Source organism: Tachyglossus aculeatus, chromosome 1, assembly GCF_015852505.1.
Source record: "Tachyglossus aculeatus isolate mTacAcu1 chromosome 1, mTacAcu1.pri, whole genome shotgun sequence".
Lineage (NCBI taxonomy): Eukaryota > Metazoa > Chordata > Mammalia > Monotremata > Tachyglossidae > Tachyglossus > Tachyglossus aculeatus.
Genome location: NC_052066.1, coordinates 59,847,255 through 59,871,197, shown reverse-complemented (window position 1 = coordinate 59,871,197; position 23,943 = coordinate 59,847,255). Strand labels below are relative to the sequence as shown.

Below are 23,943 nucleotides of genomic sequence, written 5' to 3'. Positions count from 1 at the left end.
GGGAGACAGGGGTCATGGGTTCAAATTCTGGCTCTGCCAAATGTCAGCTGTGTGACCTTGGGCAAGTCACTTCTCTGAGCCTCAGTTACCTCATCTGTAAAATGGGGGTTAAGACTGTGAGCCCCACGTGGGACAACCTGATCACCTTGTACCCTCCCAGGGCTTAGAACAGTGCTTTGCACATAGTAAGCACTTAACAAATGCCATTATTATTAATTACACAGACAAGTGTTGCCAAGCAATTCTTTGATCCTGTTTGAAACGAGTACTCTTGCAGAGCCATATTACACTTTAACAAATTCAAGTGGTTATAACCCATTTGCTGCATATGATACTGGGTTTTCACCTTGTCTAATGCAAATGGCTCTCTAAAATTTTCGGTTTGTTAGGAATGCCTGTATTCCTATTTTTCCCATCAGTATAATTATAATATTATAATTAAGTGCTTACTCTCTGCTAGGCACTGTACTAAGTGCTGGGGTGAATACAAGCAAATAGGATTGGACACAGTCTCTGTCCCACATGGGGCTCACAGCTTCCACCCCCTTTTTTCAGATGAGGTAACTGGGGCAAAGAGAAGTGAAGTGACTTGCCTAAGGTCACACAGCAGACAAGTGGTGGAGCGGGGATTAGAATCCATGACCTTCTTACTCCCAGGGCCCTGCTCGATCCACTATACCATGCTGCGTCCCCTAAGAGATCACACCCCAAAAAGTAGGGGTGGGTCTGAGGACAATCTCAGACATCTCTTTCCCCTGATTCATACTAACCAAAAGGTAATGGGGCCAAGACCACAGATGATATAAGACCTGGAGAGTTTGTCAGGTTGTAAAACATGTTTTGGATTTTTTTTTAAATCACTTAATCTCTCAAGGCCTCAGTTTCTCCAGATTTTAAATAGAGATAAAATAACTGCTCTCTTCCCGTCCTTCCCTCACAGCACCCATAGGAATGGTTCGATCTGATTACCTTGTACCAGCCCCAGTATTTTAATTGTGTGGCCCACTGGAAATGCTTAATCAAAAAGGACCTAAAAGGTCCTCAGTAAGGAACTCAGGCTGGACTTGACGATACCCATTCCATTTCAAAAGTCAAATATTTCATCTTTGCAGTCAACCTAATCTTTAAATTTTATTTCCCTTTATCTGAACAATTACTGTAGCTCAAAATTTGACACCCAGTCTAATTTGGGTTTTGAATCCTTCAGGTTACCAGGGCTTTCTCTTTCTCCAAAACTCCAAAGAGAGCCCTCCGACGGGCTCTAATGGCACACAGCACAGCAGAAGGACGAAGCCCTCAGTCCAGCAACGACACCTACATAGGCGGCCGACTGACCAGCACGTCCTCATTGGCAGTAAGTGGTTTGATGCAACAGTGGAAATAACTGAACCAATTTGTAGTTGTTGAAGTAGATCAGGTTAGACCTTTTTATGGGTGCCTCCAGATTAGAAGTGCCATTTTTTCCCCTCTCTCAGAAATGCAGTTAACACACATCTGAAGAAGTTGATGAGGTTTAAATAATTTAAGCTATTATGAAACACTTGGATCAATTGGTTATCTCCACTATCAGTTGTTTTGTGAGGGTCATGCAGTTAGGGTAGTGTTTGATAATTGCTGCTGAAAAAATGAACAATGAAAAACCAAATGTTGCCTCTTGTACCAGGCTGTACTTTTTGGCATCAAGTTTTATAAAACTTCAAGGCCTTGGCTCTCCATTAAGGCTTAAGCAACCCAAGTTTATATGATCGTGAACAAAACGTTGTTGAACTATGCACTCAGTGGGTTGTAACTGGCTCTCTGTGGGTGGAGGGGTGAAAAGTGATGCTCTTGAATCTGTTGTAGACCATAAACATACATTTTAGAAAGAAATCATTGGAAATAGTTTAGATTTAGGCCCACTCATCCATCTTCAACTAGTGTGCACTTCCTCCGTATTAAAAGTGAGATGAAAGTTAGCTTTAAACAATGCAGTGAATTTGGGCATGGTAGGATTGAATTAGAGAAGGAGTGTGGCTTAGTGGCAAGAGCCCGGGCTTGGGAGTCAGGGGACATTGTTTCTAATCTGGGCTCTGCCTCTTGTGTGCTGTGTGACCATGGGCAAGCCATTTAACTTCTCTGTGCCTCAGTGACTTCATCTGTAAAATGGGGATTAAGACTGAGCCCCACATGGGACAACCTCATTACGTTGTATCTACCCTAGTGCTTAGAACAGTGCTTGGCACATAGTAAGCGCTTAACAAATCCCATTGTTATTATTATGCTACCATGCCCAAATTCACTGCATTGTTTAAAGTTAACTTTCATCAGATTCGTACACCCTTCTCTCTTCAGCTCCCCGGGCTGATTGTACTGAAGCTCTTGAAGTTCTAAAGATGCTCCTATGGGTTTACAAGCACAGCAAGTTGGGACACTCCTATCGAAAAGAGCCCGTGACTAGTTCTGCAACACAAGGCTTGATTTGGCTTTCTTGTACCTGGGCTTCTCATTGGGGTGCTATTTACACATTCAAGAGATCACTTTTGAAATGTCACCATGGAAGTGTTCTGAAAATTCAGAAAACTTGGTTATAACCTCATTTAGGATATCACCTTGGTTATAATAACCACACATTATGGGAAAATTCCCCATCGGTCACATCCTAATTTATCTCACTTTCTGCCTTTCTTAAAGCAGCAATCATATATATATATATATATATATATCTATAGCAAAAAAGGCCTTCTTGGATCCAAGTTAGTATAATCTCTGCAGCTTCTTGCAGTACTGTGCTCCTTTAATTCACTTCATTTGCACTAACGGTTTACTTCAAAAGAGTAGCCATTAACCTTTTCAAGACATTAGCTTACACCTTAGAAGGAATGTTAATGAAGAGTCTTGGTACACTGTGGTTCAAGGACCTAAAACACTCTTGATTCCACATCCTCTTGGCGAAAGAAAAGCAGATTTTAGCTTTTCAGGAAGGGGAATCTTAGAGTCAGATGTGGGAATTTCATCTGAGTAGACTACTCTTGATGGGTTTGGGCTGGGCTCGGTGGGGTACATAGCGAGAGGAGGTTGAGTAACAGGACCATATCAGATTGGAGAAGAACAATATTGTCACAATCATTGTGTAGATCCTTCTCCGCCGGTATCAGGAACCACGCTCCATTTTTTTTTTTTTTTAATGTGGTATTTGTTAAGCATTTCCTATGAGCCAGGCACGGTACTCAGCGATGGAGTAGATACAAGTTAATCAGGTTGGACACAGTGTCTGTCCCACATGGGGCTCATAGTCATTATCCCCATTTTACAGATGATGTGACTGAGGCCCAGAGATGTGAAGTGACTTGCCCAAGGTCACACAGCAGACATGTATCAGAGCTGGAATTAGAACCTAGGTCCTTCTTACTCCCAGGCCTGTGCTCTATCCACTAGGTCACACTGCATCTATCTGGATTGCCACTTAACTGCTCATAATTCCTCATCCTGGGGCCTCCTCTTCTTTCCCCTTATTCTAGTTAGTCAGTCATATTTATTGAGCACTTAATGTGTGCAGAGCACTGTACTAGGCTCCTGGGAGAGTACAATATAACAAATATAACAGAAACATCTCCTGCCCACAGTGAGCTTATGGTCTTGAGGATTCACTGAACTGTTGTTCTGTTGTGTTTTTTTCCCCAAGTGTTTAGTGTAGTACTTATACTCAGCTAATCAGTCTCTTTAGAATTTTAGGCATGAGACTAAGGACTCAGTGTTCTGTAATTTGATTTCATGCCCATTTTGATAGCACATTGAAATAGTTCTGGACACTGAAAGGGCAAAGGAAGGTTGAATTTGAAGGTAGTGTATTATTGATGGCTATTTGGTTCTGGATCTGTTTAGCTAAATATGTTCAATTAATAACCAATAACTTCAGACTTTTTTTATTGCTTCAGTATTGTTTCAGAATACAGGGCCTATGCAAACATTTTGTGATCCTTTGATTGGAATGGTGCTGCAATGGCAAAATTTAATGCTGATGCAAACTTTTACAAAAAAACCCACCAAGTTTAGCATAAAGGATGCCTTATGGATGACACAGATATGCATTTTTCCCCCCACATGTAGTAGAATTGCCTATAAAGCACTGAAAATACATGCAGGTTCTGTACTAACCACTTCATCCACTTCTTGTTCTAGATTTCCCGTTCCATCTCTACATTCAACATAAACGGACCTATTAAAAGCATTAATGTTCAGCGCTCAAATTCTATTGATGGGCGCTCTCAAAGCTCCCTGTCTCAACTTATACTTTGTACTAATTCCCTAACTGGTTCTTCACAATCTTTGGAAGGAAGCATTTCTCTTTCCAGCTCAAAAAGCATTTCTGATGGGCATTCTGTGGTCCCAAAGACTATCCAAGTTGTTCTTGACCTTTGTGAAGATGTAGGAGATGTGCAGAGCAAGAATGGAAATTAATCCTGCAGATCTTAAAGTGAGCTCATTAACTCTTTCTGCTTTTGTGTAATGATTCCTCCCCAACCCAAATATAAAAGTCAAGGCTAAAGACACCGTTCTTCACTAAACCTCTCCAGGTTTTTTGATTTGACTCTTTAAAAATACTACAGTGGTATTGTGGTTGGAATTGGTTATTTGAAGACTTTGTCTACTTTTGGTTACAAAAAGATAACTCAAACTCTGGCTGTTCAGTTGCCTCTCTGCCCAAGAATTTTTCAGTAATATTACAACTTTTCTAGTGAAATTACCATTTTTCAAATGGAAAATATGAATCAAAGTGTGAAACTGTCATGAAGGTCATAGACTTAGGTAGCAAAATTATATTTTCAATCTAGGCTTGTAGCATTCAGGAGATTTCATGAACATATGCTTTCACAATCACGTGTGAGAAATTTCTCTTAAACTAAAAAATCAGTGTATTTAAATCCAAACTTTTCCATACCATAAATAGTTAATAGCCTTTTCCAACTTTCACATCAGCCAATTTAATTGATAGTTGAGACTATTGCATATGGTTGGCTAAGAAAGCCTCTTGTTTGCCTCAATATTTAATAGCAGCTTTGAACCTTTTTTCTAGATTTAAAATTCATTCTTTAATCCTCACCCCACCCAAACACACACTTCTATATCAGGTTTGTTGAGGTGATACTCTCAAATTAATCTGACGATACCTATTGGGAAGTGTTCAATAACTGAAGGCTTTTGATTTTACATATTCCTCTTTTAACCTTCAACTGTCCATGTGCAGAGCACTGTAAGGAGTGTTTGGAAGAGTACAATACAATGCATCAATTATCTTTGAGTGCTTACTGTGGGCAGAACTCTGTACTAAGTGCTTAGGAGAACCCAAGGTAACAGAGTCGGTTCCCTTCACCCATCAAGCTTACAGCCTAGATTAAGCAAAAAGGCCTCTTTACGGAGAAGGAACTTTCTGCTTATTAATGGTTGCTGTGGAAACTTGAAAGGGACTGATCACAGATGTGCATTGTGCAGGGAACACACTGATTTTGAAGTAGGTGACTTTTTTTTATTAGCTATAGAAAACTCTGGTTATGTTCTCCCACAGACCTCTGCCCTTATTTATGCTTTGTGAATGAGTTACATGGGATTGTCTGTAAGAAACTTGACGTTCCCTCAGTCGTAATAAGCTCTGCAGGGTAGGAGTATTGTGCTATTTGCCCAAGATCAGAGAAAATATATACAGTAGAACACTATTTATCCAAAGTAGCATTTAATTCCCCTATCAGGGTTGCACCCAGAGAGTTTCCAGTACTCTACCAGTCTTGGCTACGGGAGGGAGGGTCAAGCAGAGGCCTACTCATTCCATTCCTAGCTTGGGCAGTGGTTAGTGAGTGGAAGGCAATCTGCTGCAAGTTAAAACTCACCTGTGCTGGGCAGCAGCAGCATGGGAGAGGGTCAAGGGCAGAAACTCGAGTTTCCTGCACAGAAGGAGGCAATAGTAAGCCAATTCCATATTTTTACCAAGAAAACTCAATGGATACACGGTCAGAACGATTGCAGATGGAGAGCGGGGCGTTCTGGGAGACATGTGTCCGTGGTGTCACTATAGCTCGGAAATGACTCCGGCATAAGACAAGACAAGCGTTTAATTGGACAGAACCCCCCTTTTTGTAGCTAGCTGGGCTATAGTTAAACAAAAACACTAGGAAATCAGAGCCAAGTGCAACAGTTTCGAAAACCCCTCCACCCCTCTATTTCCTATGAAAAGGGTATTATATTTTTTATGGTATTTGTAAAGTGCTTACAATGTGCCAGACACAGTAATAAGCACTGGGGCAGATACAAAATTGACACAGTCCTTGTCCCACTTGGGGCTCACAGACTCAATCCCCATTTTATAGATAAGGTAACTGAGGACAGAGAAGGGAAGTGACTTGCCCAAGATCACACAGCAGACAAGTGTGAGAAACATCATGGCATAGTGGATAGAGCACGGGCCTGGGAGTGAGAAGGTCATGGATTCTAATCCCAGCTCCACCACTTAACAATAATAATAATAATGATGGCATTTGTTAAGCACTTATTATGTACCAAGCACTGTTCTAAGCACTGGGGGGATATAAGGTAATCAGGTTGTTCCACATGGGGCTCAGATTCTTAATGTCCATTTTACAGATGAGGTCACTGAGGCACAGAGAAGTGAAGTGACTTGCCCAAAGTCACACAGCAGACAAGTAGCGGAGTTGGGATTAGAACCCATGACCTCTGACTCCCAAGCCTGTGCTCCTTCCACAGCCATGCTATGTGTCTGCTGTGTGACCTTGGGCAAGTCACTTCACTTTTCTGGGCCTCAGTGACCTCATCTGTCAAATGGGGATTGAGACTGTGAGCCACACGTGGGACAGGGACTGTGTCCAACCTGATTTGCTTGTACACACCCCAACACTTAGAACATCACTATCATTATTATTATTAAGTGGCAGAGCTGCAATTAGCTGAAATCAGAACTCAGGCTCTCTGACGCCCAGGCCCACGCTCATTCCGCTACACCATGCAGCTTTTCAAGTATACTTGGATGCTTTAATTAAATGATTTGTAAGTCTAAGTAGGGTGGCCTTGAGATGATATTGTAATATTGAATAAGTGAAATGTGGTGATGGTATACCATCACGCTCATTTTATGTCTTTGAAATGTATAATTCAATTTTGTTGTTTGCACTTTCACAGGGAATCCCATCTCCATCCTTGGTCAGCCTGCCAGCCTTCTTTGAAAAGAGGAGTCACACTTTAAGTCGATCTACAACTCACTTGATATGAATCAGTCCCCTTGTAAATGCCCTTAAAAATGAAATGACTGACAAACAACTTGCTGTGCCCTGGCAGAAGACGGAGTTAATGGTACTTGAGTAATTGGCACTTAGTGAGAGCTGGCAAGATATTAAATAACACTAAAGTAACCCATAAGGTGCATACGTTTTTGTAAGAATAAAAGTTTACCTATAGTTGTACAACTGCATTCAGAATTCTATATTGGTTTAGATGTAATTTATTTTTTTCCCTCCAAACCTTCCTGAGCTGGGGCCTTAAGTTATTTTTAATAGCAGAAGCTTTGTTCATCCGATAGTAAATAATTTCAGTATTGTAGGCCAAAAGACCGACGAACTCTGTTTTCAGAGTATCCGTTGCTAAATTTAATTGAATTACAGGTATGTGCCTAAGCTCGATATCCAATAGGAAGTTTCTTTGATGGCATCTGTTGTTAAAACATTCACTGAACAAATTACTGCATGGGCCACTGATGAAAAGACGCCTTTTCTCACATGTGCTGCAGAGAATGTGGTCAATCAACTATTAGGTTATGTAGTTTACTTCGATTTAGTACAAGTAAAAGTTACTTTGCCTTTATTAAGAAATGGAACAGTCAAATTTTAAAAATTATTTTTGGTAGACTGTAGGAAGTAAAGGGCAAATAGTTTTTATTGTATATTCTGTACAAAATATTGATGGGGTACATATATTTGTATCACAAAATCCACTTATTTTGTTTCCACAGAAATACCTTGTTTTTTTATCAGTGCTTAAATTCATTTTGCTTGGCAATTAAGAAAATCATTGTAATAATGTATTTATATTCTTTAAGTTGAAGTGATTTCTAAAGTTGTCAGTAACCATACTCAACTACTTTAAAAAAACAATCTTTGACTAATTGCTCAGTCTAAAGGACAGTTGAGGGCTGAATTGTATTGAATTAAAATTTCAGTATATTTAATTTCTGGTGTAAAAAAGCTTTTTGTACTCTTCTACTTCCAGTCTTTCCAAAATATGTGTACATAAAATCTTTACCTCAAACCAAGTTTTCTATGTGTCTACCTGTCTTTCTATGTCTGTTTTAGGCAACTGTTTAAAACCTGACTGCCATTCTATTAGTTATATAAATGTTATGTCGTAGAAACTGATCGAGACTACATGCAGCTATTTTGTATGTTTTGTTCCTTTAAAGTGCTGCTTTTTACTATACTAAATGGCCCTTTACTGATGTACTTTTAAAATGATTGTATTAACAAAACCTATGTAAATAAATTCTCAAAATCCAAGGGTAGTTACTGTTTTGTTTTGGGTTTTTTTTTTCAACTTTAGAGATTTAAAAATTATAGCTTGGCACTCACCACTGTGCAAAGAACAATTGATCATTTTTAGAAAGGTTTATTGCTCATTGGCTCTTACCACTACTATTGAAGGATTCCTTAAAACTGTTCTAACCTATTTTAAGTGGAGGTTGGGTCTGAACTCCTCCTTTTTGTAAAAGACTGGAGATTTGCTACTGAATAACCTTTATGGTATCTGTCAAGCTGAATGGGTCATATTACTCAAATGTAAGAGGAAGGTAGTGAGGATGGAAGAGATGGATGATTGGGAAGAGGTAATAATAACATTTGTTAAGCACTTACAATGTGCCGGGCACTGTTCTAAGCGTTGGGGTGGATACAAGCAAATCAGGTTGGACACACAGTCTTAAGCCCCATTTTACAGAGGGGGGAATTGAGGCACAGAGAAGTGACTTGACCAAGGTGTCACAGCAGACAAGTGCTGGAGCTGGAATTAGAACCCATGATCTTCTGACTCCCAAGACTACTCTATCCACTAGGCCATGCTGCTTCTCATAAGAGGTGGAGAGAGCAGCTGATTGGTGAATGAATGAATTCATTCAATAGTATTTATTGAGCACTTACTGTGTGCAGAGCACAGTACTTAATGAAAGGTTAGTGTGCTCTGAAGATACTTGTTTACCCTAAAACACTTTTAAAAGTAATAGTTGTTGAGTGCTTACTATGTGCCAAGCATTTATACTAAGAGGTGGGGTAATAATAATAATAATAATAATGATGGCATTATTAAGCACTTACTATATGCAAAGCACTGTTCTAAGTACTGGGGAGGTTACAAGGCAGGTTGTCCCACAGGGGGTTCACCACAGTCTTAATCCCCATTTTACAGATGAGATAACTGAGGCACAGAGAAGTTAAGTGACTTGCCCAAAGTCACACAGCTGACAATTGGCCGAGTCAAGATTTGAACCCATGACCTCTGACTCCAAAGCCTGTGCTCTTTCCATTGAGCCACGCTGCTTCAATACAAGCTAGTCAACTTGAACACATGTGTCCCATAAGGGGCTCACAGTTTTAATTGCCATTCACTCTCCTATCACTTCCTTCTCTCTACTGACTCTGACTCTCACCAAAGATAGATGCCTTTCTCCAGAGGGCCTCCTGAGCCCTCTGCATTTGCACCATGCTTGACCAACTTAGGTTCTTCCATATCCAGCTGGAGAAACTAGGAGGAAAGGAGAGCGAACACTGCAGTTGCCACATGAAAATTTGCTCAACAATGCTCACAAATTATTGCTTGCTTCACTTCAAGCTGGTCATGTTCTATCTGAGGGAATTGAGTGGTTTATTGATACACTGGAGAGAGAGAGAGGATGCCAACCCCACTCTACCCACATTGACATTGCTTTCTAATAATAGTGGTTAGAGGGAGAATTTTTTAATAGTATTTAAGCCCTTAAAATGTGGCAGGCACCAAGTGCTGGAATTTGGTTAGTCCCCACTCTGGGGACAACTCCAGAAACATTTAAAGAGGAGGAAAAGTTTTGTGTTCATGTTTCTCTCTCTCTCTCTCTCTCTCTCTCTTCCTCTCTCTCTCTCCCCCCCCCCCCCCCAGCTCCCCTCAGGCTTAACTCTTCACACTCAGCTCCACTTCCATCTTTTTGCAGTTCCTGCCTGTGCCTAGAGGGCACTTGGTAACTCCAAGTTGTCAAGGCAGAGGAATCCATTGGGGTCAAGTCTACCAAATGGGTCCCCACATCTTTGCGTTCATAGATCCTAACCTACCTCACATTGGTCCCCAAAAAGTCCCAGAAAAGTCAGTGTGCTGGAACTAACACACTCTAACAGAGAAGAAAGGGACAGCAGAAAGGTTTTGCAAGAGCAAAGAAAGAAGGGGGAAGGTAGAAGATGCCCCCAAGTATGGGTATAAAACTTGGAGGGGCAGAATGACAGAGGGGCCCTTCAAAGTTGGAGGAAGGAAGAGGTCAAAGACAAAAACAGATGAGGAAAAATGAGTCCTGAACAATAATAATAATAATAATGGTATTTGTTATGCGCTTACTATGTGCCAAGCACTGTTCTAAGCGCTGGGGTATATACAACATAATCAGGTTGTCCCATGTCAAGCTCACAGTCTTAATCCGTACCTCGTTCTTACCTGTCCCGCCATCGACCCCCGGCCCACGTCATCCCCCGGGCCTGGAATGCCCTCCCTCTGCCCATCCGCCAAGCTAGCTCTCTTCCTCCCTTCAAGGCCCTACTGAGAGCTCACCTCCTCCAGGAGGCCTTCCCAGACTGAGCTCCTTCCTTCCTCTCCCCCTCATCCCCCTCTCCATCCCCCCCATCTTACTTCCTTCCCTTCCCCACAGCACCTGTATATATGTATATATGTTTGTACATGTTTATTACTCTATTTTACTTGTACACATCTATTCTATTTATTTTATTTTGTTAGTATGTTTGGTTTAGTTCTCTGCCCCTTTTAGACTGTGAGCCCACTGTTGGGTAGGGACTGTCTCTATATGTTGCCAATTTGTACTTCCCAAGCGCTTAGTACAGTGCTCTGCACATAGTAAGCGCTCAATAAATACAATTGATGATGATGATGATAATCCCCATTTTACAGATGAGGTAGCTGAACAGAGAAGTGACTTGTGTAGAGTCACACAGCTGACAAGTGGCGGAGCCGGGATTAGAACATGATGCCGTTAGGTTTAAAAGTTGGCACTATAAAGGTAAGCAGTAGAAGCTCCAGAAAAGCTTAGGACCTAGAACTATGAGGGCAGGAATCTCTTTTAAGATTGGGACCACTCAAGTCACTTTAGCCTGGACCACCTTCCCACCCTGGGTTTAGAAAACACCGCAGAAGCCAAACGTTAGAGTGCTAGGGAAGTGCGATATGCTGTGACTAAAGACCATTTCTTGGAGTGCTGAGGTCTGAACGTTCCCTTGGTTTATTGATTCTTTTGCTTAGAGTTTGTAATCCTTCATTATTTCTTGTCTTTGACTACCGCCATGTCTAATTATATTCTATCTAAAGCAGTGCTTAGTTCTGTGTCCAATAATAATAACAATAATAATGATGATGGCATTTATTAAGTGCTTACTATGTGCAAAGCACTGTTCTAAGCACTGGGGAAGTTACAAGGAGATCAGGTTGTCCCACAGGGGGCTCACAGTCTTAATCCCCATTTTACAGATTAGGGAATTGAGGCGCAGAGAAGTGACTTGCCCAAAGTCACACAGCTGACAATTGGCAGAGCCGGGATTTGAACCCATGACCCGACTCCAAAGCCCGTGCTCTTTTCACTGAGCCATGCTTCTTCTCTAAGCACTTATTAAAGACCATAATCAACAAGCATGGGATGCCTTGTTTATACACCAAATGGAACTAGAGAACCTAAAAAGCATAGGGGAAACTAAAAAGGAGTGGATAATAATACTAATAATAAAATCCAGGTAACAGGACAACTTGTGCTTGCTCAGCCCTTTATTTTGTTTGGTAACTCTTCAATTCCCCCTTAATTGACTCCTCTACCCATAGTCTCTTCCATCCTTACCCAGCCTTTAGTTCCCTCCTCACAATAAAGTGCCCCACCATTTTTCTCTCTAACCCCTACTGGTAAGAGAAACATCTTCACACAGTCTTTTCTTGGAGATGATAGTAGCTGGTGTGTTTATACTATTAATAGGTAATAGAGGGTGACTGGTGAAAGTGTGGCTCAGGAGATCATTTTTTTGAGTGGAAAGGAGAGAAACATGTTACTGTACCTGCATTACAAAGAGATTTGACCTTTCTAAAAGCAATGGGCCCTTTTTACGAACCCCAAGGAGGGTCATGGTGAATGGAGATTTTATCTGACAATGCCAAAGTGGAGCAATGAAGTGAAAGATGGGATGAGATGTGAGACAGCTGGAGGCAATTTGTCAGAAAACTGGGATAAAGGACACTGTCAAGGGCTTTGTGAGGCAAGGCAAAGGTCACGCTTAAAGAGTAAAGGCAATGGACCAGTAGAATGGATTAAAAAATATGTGAGAAGAGTGTGGTGGTCACATGACCTGAAACACTGTCACTGTGAACCATGGGAACGGAGTCAATTTCTGCAGAAATTTCTACAGAGGTGATAAAACTAATAAAGAGAGGTTGTCTGAAGTCATTGGAATATATCTGCATGGAAAATCTTAAAGACATTCAGAAGGCAATCTGAGGGAGGGATAGAGAAAGCGTTTGAAGAAAAGGCAAAATGATGTTAAGTATAGCAGTACATGAATAATGAGCTATTCCAAATAAAGGAGAAAGGACTTCGAGAAGCAACTGCTGAAGGTGTGCAAGAAGGAAGGAAAGAATAGAAAGGGAAGAATAGCAAAGCACAAGGACTTGCTATGAAACTAGAGGGCTGGGAGAAGAGCAGAATAGTGGGGGATGGTAGCATTTAGGAACACCAGTGACAGATGAAGAAAGAAAGACCTGGGTCTTCTTGTTGCATTTTATGAAAACTAGTTGGTCAGTCAGTCAATTATATTTACTGAGTGCTTACTGTGTGCAGAGCACTGTACTAAGTGCTTCAGTATAGTATAACAATAACAAGACTCAGTCCATGCCCACAAGGAGCTTACAGTCAAGAGGGGGAGACTATTTGAGGAAGAAAGGAGAGAGGTCGTTAGGGTTTTTAAGATGTGAAAGAGGATGAAGTTTGAGGCTTAGGAAGAGTGGTATTCTTCAATGGAGATAAATCTGGTAAGGAGAAAGGAAAAAAGAAGTACTAATAATAATGCTAATACTTGTGGTACCTATTAAGTGCTTACTCTGTGACTAGCATTGTACTAAGTGCTGGATAGATACACAATAATCAGTTCCCTCACGGGGCTCACAGAACAAGTCTCTTCCTCTAGATTACAAAATTATGGGCAGGGAATGTGTCCACCAACGCTGTTATACTGTATTCTTCCAAACACTTAATACAGTGTTCAGTACACAGTAAGCTCTCAATAAGTACAATTGATTGATAGAAGGGAGAATGGATATTGAATCCCCGTTTTGCAGATGAAGGAACAGAGGCACAGAGACGCAAAGTGACTTGCCCAGGGTCTCCCTGCAGCTAAGGGTAGAACTTGGTTTAGAACCCAGGTCCTTTAACTCCCAGGCCCATGTTTTTGGCACTAGGCCAAATGCTTCCCAAGAAAAGACTGTGGGAAGATGTTTCTCTTACCAATAGGGGTTAGAGAGAAAAATGGTGGGGCACTGAAGTGTCAGGAGGGAGCTAAAGGTTGGGTAAGGATGGGAGAGACTATGGGTGGAAGAGTCAATTAAGGGGGAATTGAAGAGTTGACAAACAGGGCTGAACAAGCATAAATTGTCCCGTTGTCTGGATTGTCTGTAGCAGCCCTCAATTGTAGGACTGTGGAGAGTGATTCAGAGCTGGGGATTGGTAATGAGATTGCCTGAAGGATAGCTGCTTGTCTTCAGTGTCATCTTAGGCAAATCACTTCACTTCTTGGTGCCTCGGCTACCTCATTCGTAAAATGGGGATTAAATCCTACTTCCTCCTAATTAGACTGGGAGTCCCATGTAGGACAGGGACCATGTCCAACCTGATTATCTTGCATTCACCACAGCACTTAGAAAAGTGCTTGACGCACATTAAGTGTTTAACAAATACCATAAAAAATGGAGTTGAGTTCTGTGGAGAAGGTGGCTTTGAGGGAAATAGAAAGCAGGGAAGGGATTGAACTGCTGTGGTGAGCAGAACCCCTTATTCTTTCTCTGCCCCTTCAATCCCCTCAGGCTCATCTGTGGGTGATTCCCTGCTCCAGAAATTCCTGTCTCTGCCTACCCTGCCCCTTCAAGCATCTCCTATCATGCCTCCAACTCCCTGACTCTTCTTTAGCCTCTGTCCCAGTTATTCTCTATAAAGCCAAGATCCAAAATTTAAATTTTACTGAAACCTAAGAGCCCCCTTTAACTGTCAATAATATAAAGATAAAGACCAGGAACACCTGAAATTCTGGTTGCTTTCAAAGCCCCTTATCCATACCATACACTCACTACATGCTCTTTCTGGAGTCTTTTCTAGACCATGGTTCCAAACCAAGTTTACGAATGGGAGCTGCCAAGAGGTGAAAAGAAAATCCCAGCATTCACGCTCACCAAACACATGGGGAGATTGTCACAACTTGCTAGTGTGTGGTTGGACATACTCTTCCAAACGCTTAGTACAGTGCTCCGCACACAGTAAGTGTTCAATAAATATGATTGACTGACTGGGTGGTTCAAAAACAAGAATGTTTCACATTTGTTGAGCAAGGAAAAAACCAACATTTTATGCAGTGTGAATGGAAGGAGAAAATATTCCTTTATGAAGTAATTCAAGATCCAATTTTTACTAGTGCACTTTCCCTTGCTGAAAATGCAAGAGAGGCTATGCAATCTAAGAAGGAACATTTACTGTTTCCTGCCATCGTTTACTTCCCCTATTTTCCCCAAATAACTATAGCCAATGTCACAAGGCACCTTTGGTTGCGTGTGTGTAACTTTCTAGGTCACATGGCAACTGGGTTCCAGGTTCCACGCTGACGTTATTAGAAAGGTCTTCTTGGAAATATAGTCTTGTAGATACCATCTATTCAATATATGGATATGGCAAGCATTTTTATCTCCAGGCATATTTATGACCGATTCAAGACAACATTGCTCAGACTGTGGTGATATAATTTGACTATTAAAATAAGAAATTCACAAACCTCATATGGTATTTCCATGACAATGCAATCTGACCACCTTGAGAAAATGTTTTCTTTCATTTTCTGATCCAGAACATAGGATAATCTTGCTACTCCCCAAATGCATTTTCAGTTTCCCATAAATCACAGAGCGACCTGCAAGTGTGCGACTACACTGGCTCCTAGTACATTGGGTGCTTAATAACAAATGAATAAATAAATGTTTGCCATTTAAATCTACTTAGAAAATAGTTTCAATATTTTTTTCCAGCCTCAGCCACGCAGACACCTGAAAACATGATGACTCACATACTCAGACATCTTGCAAAGCATCCCCAAATTTACTAAGTGAAGAAGCAAAACCTTCAGAACTTGCTATTCCAAATATTAATCTTACATAACCCTCTGCATTTCCACCCCATCTCTTGCCACTAAGGAATTATCTGTTGCTCCTGGAGACTGTGACCTATATTTGTGCTTGTGTTGGTACAATGGCCCTAAAGCTTGTGTTGACATGGACAATTTCCATCAGAAGCTTCTAGGATCCATTTAATAAATTACTCTTCCAATGTACTAAGTGCTACTCTAATAGCCAGGAAGAGTTGATTCACCCTACCGCCACCCCCCCAACCCTTTCCCCCTCCCCCTCATACCCAACAGAAACAATTTCTCCTCTCTCACCAGTCATATGAGAGATCTGCTATTTTTCATCATGGGAACGACAAACTAGCTATTCCCGGTAGCCGAAAAATGGCTCCTGGAAAAGAGGGGAGGGAACCAAAAGCAAGAACACATATTGGTGACCAGCTCGCTGTGGATAGGGGACGTATCTACCAACTCCATTATATTGTCCTCTCCCAAGCACTTAGAAACTCTGCACATATTAAGCACTCAATAAATACAATTGATTGACTCATTCATTCATTCACTTATTCATTCAATCGTATTTATTGAGTGCTTACTGTGCGCAGAGCACTGTATTAAGTGCTTGGAAAGTACAACGTGGCAACATATAGAGACAGTCCCTACCCAACAATGGGCTCACGATCTAGAAGGGGGAAACAGACAGCAAAACAGAACAAGTAGACAGGTGTCAATATCATCAAAATAAATAGAATTATAGATATATACCCATCATTAATAAAATAGAGTAATAAATATGTACAAATGCACACACATGCTGTGGGGAGGGGAAGGGAGTAGGGCAGAGGGAGGGAGTGGCGGTGATGGAGAGGGGAGGAGGAGGAGAGGATAAGGGGGGGCTCAGTCTGAGAAGGCCTCCTGGAGGAGGTGAGCTCTCAGTAGGGCTTTGAAGGGAGGAAGAGAGCTAGTTTGGCAGATGTATGTAGGGAGAGCATTCCAGGACAGAGAAAGGATGTGGGCCAGGGGTTGATGGTGGGCCAGGTGAGAATGAGGTACGGTGACGAGGTTAGCGGCAGAGGAGCAGAGTGTGTGGGCTGGGATGTAGAAGGAGAGAAGGGAGGTGAGGTAGGAGGGGGCAAGGTGATGGAGAGCTTTGAAGCCAATCGTGAGGAGTTTTTGCTTCATGTGGAAGTTGATAGGCAACCACTGGAGATTTTTGAGGAGGGGAGTGACATGTCCAGAGCATTGTTGTAGAAAGATAATCCGGGCAGCAGAGTGAAGTATAGACTGAAGTGGGGAGAGACAGGAGGATGGCAGATCAGAGAGGAGGCTGATGTAGTAATCCAGTCGGGATAGGATGAGAGATTGAACCAGAAGGGTAGCGGTTTGGATGGAGAGGAAAGGGTGGATCTTGGCGATGTTGTGGACATAAGACCGGCAGATTTTGGCGATGGATTGGATGTGTAGGGTGAATGAGAAAGCGGAGTCGAGGATGACACCAAGGTTGCAGGCTTGTGAGATGGGAAGGATGGTAGTGCTGTCTACAGTTATGGGAAAGTTAGGGAGAAGACAGGGTTTTGAAGGGAAGATAAGGAGCTCAGTCTTGGACATGTTGAGTTTTAAATGGTGGGCAGACATCCAGATGGAAATATCCTGAAGGCTGGAAGAGATATGAGACTGGAGGGAGGGAGAGAGAACAGGGGTGGAGATGTAGATTTGGGTGTCATCAGCGTAGAGATGATAGTTGAAGCTCTGGGAGCAAAAGAGTTCACCAAGGGAGTGAGTATAGATGGAGAACAGACGGGGACCAAGAACTGACCCTTGAGGAACCCCTATAGTAAGGTGATGAGGGGGAGGGGAGCCCGCAAAGGGACTGAGAAGGACTGGCCAGGGAGATAAGAGGAGAACCAGGAGAGGATGGAGTCTGTGAAGCCAAGGTTGGATAGCGTGTTGAGGAGAAGGGGATGGCCCACAGTGTCAAAAGCAGCTGAAAGGTTGAGGAAGATTAGGATAGAGTAGGAGCCATTGGATCAGGAGGATCTGTAGGAGCCACTGATCAACAGAAGACCCTGAATTTGATGGCTCCTACCCTCACCCCAGCTTTACCACTATCATTCATAAGACTTAATCTGGATTATGAACAATGCCACAGCTTCATGACCCTAGTCAAGACAGGGTTATTTTTGTTTTGACTGTCTATTGGCAGTCATAGATTTAGGAAAATAAGTGAATGGAGCCAAAGGAGAAATATTAAAAAAAAAAATCAATGCCTTAGAAACAACTTATAATGCCAACCTACTCACTGTACCTCTGTCTCATCTATCTCAGTGCCAACTCCTTGCCCAAATCCTCCCTGTGGTTTGGGGCTCCCTCCCACTTCATATAAGACAGACCACTGTTCTATCCACCTTCAAGGCCTTATTAAAATCACATCTCCTACAAGGGCCCTTTCCTGTTTAAGCCCTCAATTCCCATGTTCCCTCTCCCTTTTGTGTTGCCCTTGTGCTTGGTTTTGTACCCTATAAGTACTCGATATTCACCCCACCCTTGTCCCTATAGCATTTATGTATCTATCCATAATTTATTTTTAATATCTGTCTCCCCCTCTAGACTATAAGCTCCTTGCAGGCAGGGAATCTACCAACTCTATTGTTTTGAACTCTGTTAAGTGCTTAATACATGCTCTGCACACAGTAAGAACTCAATAAATACCATTGATTTATTGCCATTGAATTACTACACTTACCTTTGGCCTGTCACCGTACTTCCACTTTCTAAGAGACAAAAAGGCCCCAATTCAGTGAGAAATGTGAGTTTCATCCAATAAAATGGAAAAGCTCCTTTCAATGGTAAGATGGACCCTTTCCATTGTCCAACCCGAGTTGCTAAATTCAGCACTGACTAACTTTAATCCAAAACAAATCCAGTGCTTTCTCCATAATCAAACATTTTAGGAAAAATACACTACTTAGTTGGTATGATTAACTAAGGATTAGAAAACCTTCTGCCAATATAGAGTGCTTATAAGTGGTAACTAAGAACCCTTTTTTTTAAAAAAAATAATCATGCACAATAAAACATATTTCCCTAAGATTAGTCAAAAGCTTTAAATCAAGAATAATTATTTACAATTTCTTTTTGGTAACCTCATCTGTATTTTCACAGTTTGTTCTTTTTACAAAAGAAGTTAAATCCATCACTGAAATATTGTGTCTCTGGCTTCAGGGCTCCATATTTGGCTTTGTTTTAAAGCTTCATGGGTTTTGATAAAGCTTTGATGCTTGAGGAAGCAGCAGGCTAAAAGCATTGAGCAGAGTGGTAGAAGTGATTTGAGTCTTTGTTAGAAAACCTTAAACTGAATATTCAATCAAACATATCAATTAATCAAACTTGACTCCAACTGCTTCCTCAGGAATACCCACGGACAAAAGTAGATGAAATGTACTATATGGGGGAAGAATAGATAAGAGGCAAAGCCTTGTGCACGGCATCTACGTGGCTGTGAAGATGATGATTTTGCCTACTTTAATTTAGGGCTTAAGTGACCAAGCTTAAATATTTTTGTTAATTTAAGTGTGGGAGTTTAAATAAAGGCTCTTCTACTCATTTTCACTGGTGGTCAAGTCAAAACAAATCACCCGGAGATACCGAATGCATATTTTGTCCTTGGCAACTGGGATTAGGTTCAACAGACCACGCAAGCGACCATTTTTCTTTAGGTGAATCATCAGCACAAAAGTACATTTTTTGAATATTGCAACACCTGGAGCGGACTAGCCAGTTTACCACAAAATTGCAAAACTGGGTCAAAGCAAATATATTCTTGAAACAAAATAAATTAGTAAACTTCAGCCTGGTATCCCAACATTAAGTAGGAAGATAGCTAATATATTCTTTAAATGCTAGTCAAACGAAGGATTTTATATTCTTGAACCAGAAGCAGCACTGGATAGACCACGGGCCTGGGAGTAAGAGGGACCTGGGTTCTAATCCCAGCTCCGCCACTTGTCTGTTGTGTGACCTTGGGTTTGTCACTTAACTTCTCTGTATCTCAGTTATCTCATCTGTAAAATGGGGATTAAGACTGTGATCCCAGTGTGGGACAGGCACTGTGTCCAACCTGATTAACTTGTATCTACCTCAGCATTTAGAACAGTGCTTGATTAAATAGTAAGTGCTTAACAAATACCATCACCATCATCATCACTGTCAAGTCCTGAGAATGAAGGACTTGAGCTCTTCCGTGTGCCCACCCTTTTTAATTGGCCTTGCCTTCGAGTGTTGGAGAAGAGGTTCTGGTTCCCAACATCCTCTTTGTTAGCCCTGTTCAATTGTGTCACTGTTCCATGGTGAAGGCTCAAGGGCCCCGCTACATTCATGAATAGGCCAGTTTGGGCTTTTCTGTGACTCAGCCTGAATGGAACATACATTTAGATATATTACTGCTGTGCAGATTATCAAGCTTCCTGACCCCCAAATCATTATCCACCCATCCTGATTTTCTTTTCTAAACTGCATTTGTTAAGCACTTACTATAAGCCAGGCGCTGTTCATTCATTCAATCGTATTTATTTAGCGCTTACTGTGTGTAGAGCACTGTACTAAGTGCTTGGGAAGTACAAATCGGCAACATATAGAGATGGTCCCTACCCAACAACAGGCTCACAGTGTAGAAGTGGGGAGACAGACAGAAAAACAAAAACAAGTAGATAATAATAATAATAATAACAGTGGCATTTATTAAGCACTTACTATGTGCCAAGCACTGTTCTAAGCGCTGGGGAGGTTACAAGGTGATCAGGTTGACCCACGGGGGGCTCACAGTTTTAATCCCCATTTTACAGATGAGGTAACTGATGGGTGTCAATACCATCAGATACAATACCACTAAGCACTGGGTAGATACAAATTAATAGGGTTGGACACACAGTCCCTATCCCACATGGGGCTCAGAGTCTTAATCCTCATTTTTTAGATGAGGTAACTGAGGCCCAAAGAAGTGAAGTGACTTGGCCAAGGTCACATAGCAGACAAGTGGCAGAGCCGGGCTTTAGAACCCAGGTCCTTCTGACTCCCGGGCTCTTGCCCTATTCAATATCAGTTCTATCTACAATGGCAGTCCTGGACCTTTGGATCTGTTTTAATTTATCAGGCAGCTATGTATAGCACCCTTCTTCCGGAAAATTAAAAGCACATAATAATGATGGCACTTATTAAGCGCTTACTATGTGCAAAGCACTGTTCTAAGCACTGGGGGGATACAAGGTGATCAGGTTGTCCCATGGGGAAGCAGCGTGGCTCAGTGGAAAGAGCCCGGGCTCAGGAGTCAGAAGTCATGGGTTCAAATCCCGGCTCTGCCAACTGTCCGCTGTGTGACTTTGGGCAAGTCACTTAACTTCTCTGGGCCTCCGTTACCTCATCTGTAAAAAGGGGATTAAGACTGTGAGCCCCATGTGGGACAACCTTATGTCTTCCCCAGCGCTTAGAACAGTGCTTTGCACATAGTAAGCGCTTAACAAATGCCATCATTATTATTATTATTATAGATGAGGTAACTGAGGTGCACAGATAAGTTAAGTGACTAGCCCGAAGTCACACAACTGACAATTGGCGGAGCCGGAATTTGAACCCTTGACCACTGACTCCGAAGCCCGTGCTCTTTCCACTGAGCCACGCTGCTTTCTCTCTACATGACATCTCATTCATCCAAAAGGCTTCCCTGAGCCTGTCCCGGAACTATTTCACATGTAAATCAACTCAGCGATTGTCTCAGATTCCCCTAGAGAAAGTGACAGAGCCAAGACAGAAGCTCATATGCTTCCTGGTTTCCTGCCCGGGGAATTTTTTCTCCCAGAACACTTCACTTCCCCTAGTTCATCTATTTTAACTCTATCCTTGTGAAGGGGATAAGAAGGAATGGGACATATATTCTTTCTCTCTCAAGAGCGAAACTGAAGCTTAAACCCTCACTGTAATTATCATCATCATCATCATCAATCGTATTTATTGAGCGCTTACTATGTGCAGGGCACTGTACTAAGCGCTTGGGAAGTACAAATTGGCAACACATACAGGCAGTCCCTACCCAACAGTGGGCTCACAGTCTAAAAGTCTAAAAGTCTAATTAGGTAAGAAAGGTACATTCTACAGGGAAGCAACATGGCCTAGTGGAAAAAGACACAGACCTGGGAGTCACAGGATCTGAGTTCTAATCCAAAATCCACTACTTGTCTGCTGCATGATCTTGGGCAAGCCACTTCACTTCTCTGTGCCTCAGTTCCCTCATCTGTAAAATGGGGATTAAGACTGAGCCCCATGTGAGACATGGACTGTGTCCAACCTGATTAGCTTATTTGACACTGTGAACCCCACATGGGACAGGGTCTGCATCCAACCTGATTTTCTTGTCTCCACCCTAGTGCTTAGTACAGTGCCTGGCACATAGTAAGAGCTTAATAAATACCACCATTACTGTTATTATCATTATTATTATATCTACTCCAGCCCTTAGTACAGTGCCTGGAACATAGTGAAATACTTAACAAATACCATTAAAAAACAAAACAAAACAAAAATGGGAGGTTTTATGTCTAGTTTCTGGGTGGCTGAACTCTGATGCCTGTCTCGCTGCTGACAACACGCCCACCTCCTGCCTCTGGCCTGGTACACCCTCCCTCCTCAAATCTGACAGACAATTAGACTGTCTAATTTTTAACAATTTATTTGTTAAATTAGACAATCTTTTAGACTGTGAGCCCACTGTTGGGCAGGGACTGTCTCTATATGTTGCAAATTTGTACTTCCCAAGCGCTTAGTACAGTGCTCTGCACACAGTAAGCACTCAATAAATACGATTGATGATTATGATGAATTACTCTCCCCATTTCAAAGCCTTATTGAAGCCATATCTCCTCCAAGAGGCCTTCCCAGACTAAGCCCCACTTTTTCTCATCTCCTGCTCCCTTCTGCATTGCCCTGACTTGCTCCCTTTGCTCTTCCTCCTTCCCAGCCCCACAGTGCTTATGCACATATCTGTCATTTTATTTATTTGTATTGATAAGTAACTTAGCTCCCCTGCTCTAGACTGCAAGCTCATCGTTGGCAGGGAATGTCACTGTTTATTGTTGTATTGTACTTCCCCAAGTGCTTAGTACAGTGCTCTGCACACAGTAAGTGCTCAATAAATACAACTGTATGAATGAACTGCTAAAGTAGGTCCTCGGCCTTTGAATAAAATAGCTCCTCTTTCTGACTTTTCTAAACAAAGCAATCCAAAAGCTAAAGTCTGAACTGCAGAAATGAAAAAGTTTAATATATTTCCAAAAGTCAAAAGCCTATAAATGGTATTAGCAATGGCATTTGTTAGTACTTACTATCTCACTATGTTTCAAGCACTGTTCTAAGTGCTGGGTAGGTACAAGTTGATCAGGTTGGTCACAGTCCCTGTCCCACAGGGGTCTCACAGTCTGAGGGAAAGAGACAACAGGCACAGTTTAGAGTTGAATAGCTAAGCTGCATACCCATCTTTGAAGGCCCTGAAGAATTTCCCAGGTGTTATCGCCATGGAAGTAGCTTAAAGTTCAGCATCCTGCCAAGAGGTCTGTCACCTAGCAGAGAAAGGCACTATTTCAAAAGACAGATACAAAATGTCCTTTTTTTGACCAACCCAACTCATTTGACTCTGACGAACACTAGACTTTTATTTTTTTTTTTTTGTTTTGGTTGGAATACGATAGTTGAAGCTTGCTATATATGAAAGGTCTTTAAACTAGGCAACTTGGGAAAGAAAGTATTTTCTTTAGCTCATAAATTGTTAAAAATTTTGATTTTGTCTGATCCAATAAATGTGTATTTGTTAAGTGCCTGTTATGTGTTAAGCACTGTACTAAGTGTTGGGGTAGAAATGAGATAGGCAGATTTAAGAAAATCAGGCCAGACACAGTCCCTGTTCCACATGGTGCTTAGTTTTAAATAGGGGAGAGACTAGATATTATATCCCCATTTAACAAGTGAGGAAACTGAGGCACTCAGTTAAGTGACTTGTCCAAGGTCACACAGCAGGCAAGCAGCAGTGGCAGGTTTAGAACTCACATCCTCTGACTCCCAGACCTGTGCTCTTTCCACTATACCATACTGTTTATTCATTTGAATTTAGAGGTAGCATTAGAGGTGTAAACTCACTGTAGGCTTTAGGTCCTTGCAAGATGGGTGACAATTAGGATGGAAAAAGGTGACCCCTTCTGGCTCTTTCACTTCAAACTTACTCTGAGGAGAATTCATCATTCGGTTGGCTTATGAAGCATCCCACAGCCCTCTG

General features: G+C 41.8%; 1 protein-coding gene across 6 annotated transcripts in view; it reads left to right on the top strand.

The window, feature by feature from the left end:
* Window positions 1-8,002, top strand: part of ECT2 (epithelial cell transforming 2) — a 74,472-nt gene extending 66,470 nt beyond the window's left edge. For 3 of the 6 annotated variants that reach the window (XM_038743272.1, XM_038743273.1, XM_038743271.1), the window contains 3 exons: window positions 1,208-1,354; window positions 4,159-4,453; window positions 7,165-7,245. In XM_038743272.1, the coding sequence (XP_038599200.1) occupies window positions 1,208-1,354; window positions 4,159-4,437 (426 nt within the window). In that variant the 3' untranslated portion in view covers window positions 4,438-4,453; window positions 7,165-7,245. Of the gene's footprint in view, window positions 1-1,207; window positions 1,355-4,158; window positions 4,454-7,164 lie in introns of all 6 variants that reach the window. The other 3 variants (XM_038743276.1, XM_038743274.1, XM_038743275.1) reach the window with 2 other exon arrangements.
* Window positions 8,003-23,943: the final 15,941 nt, after the last annotated feature.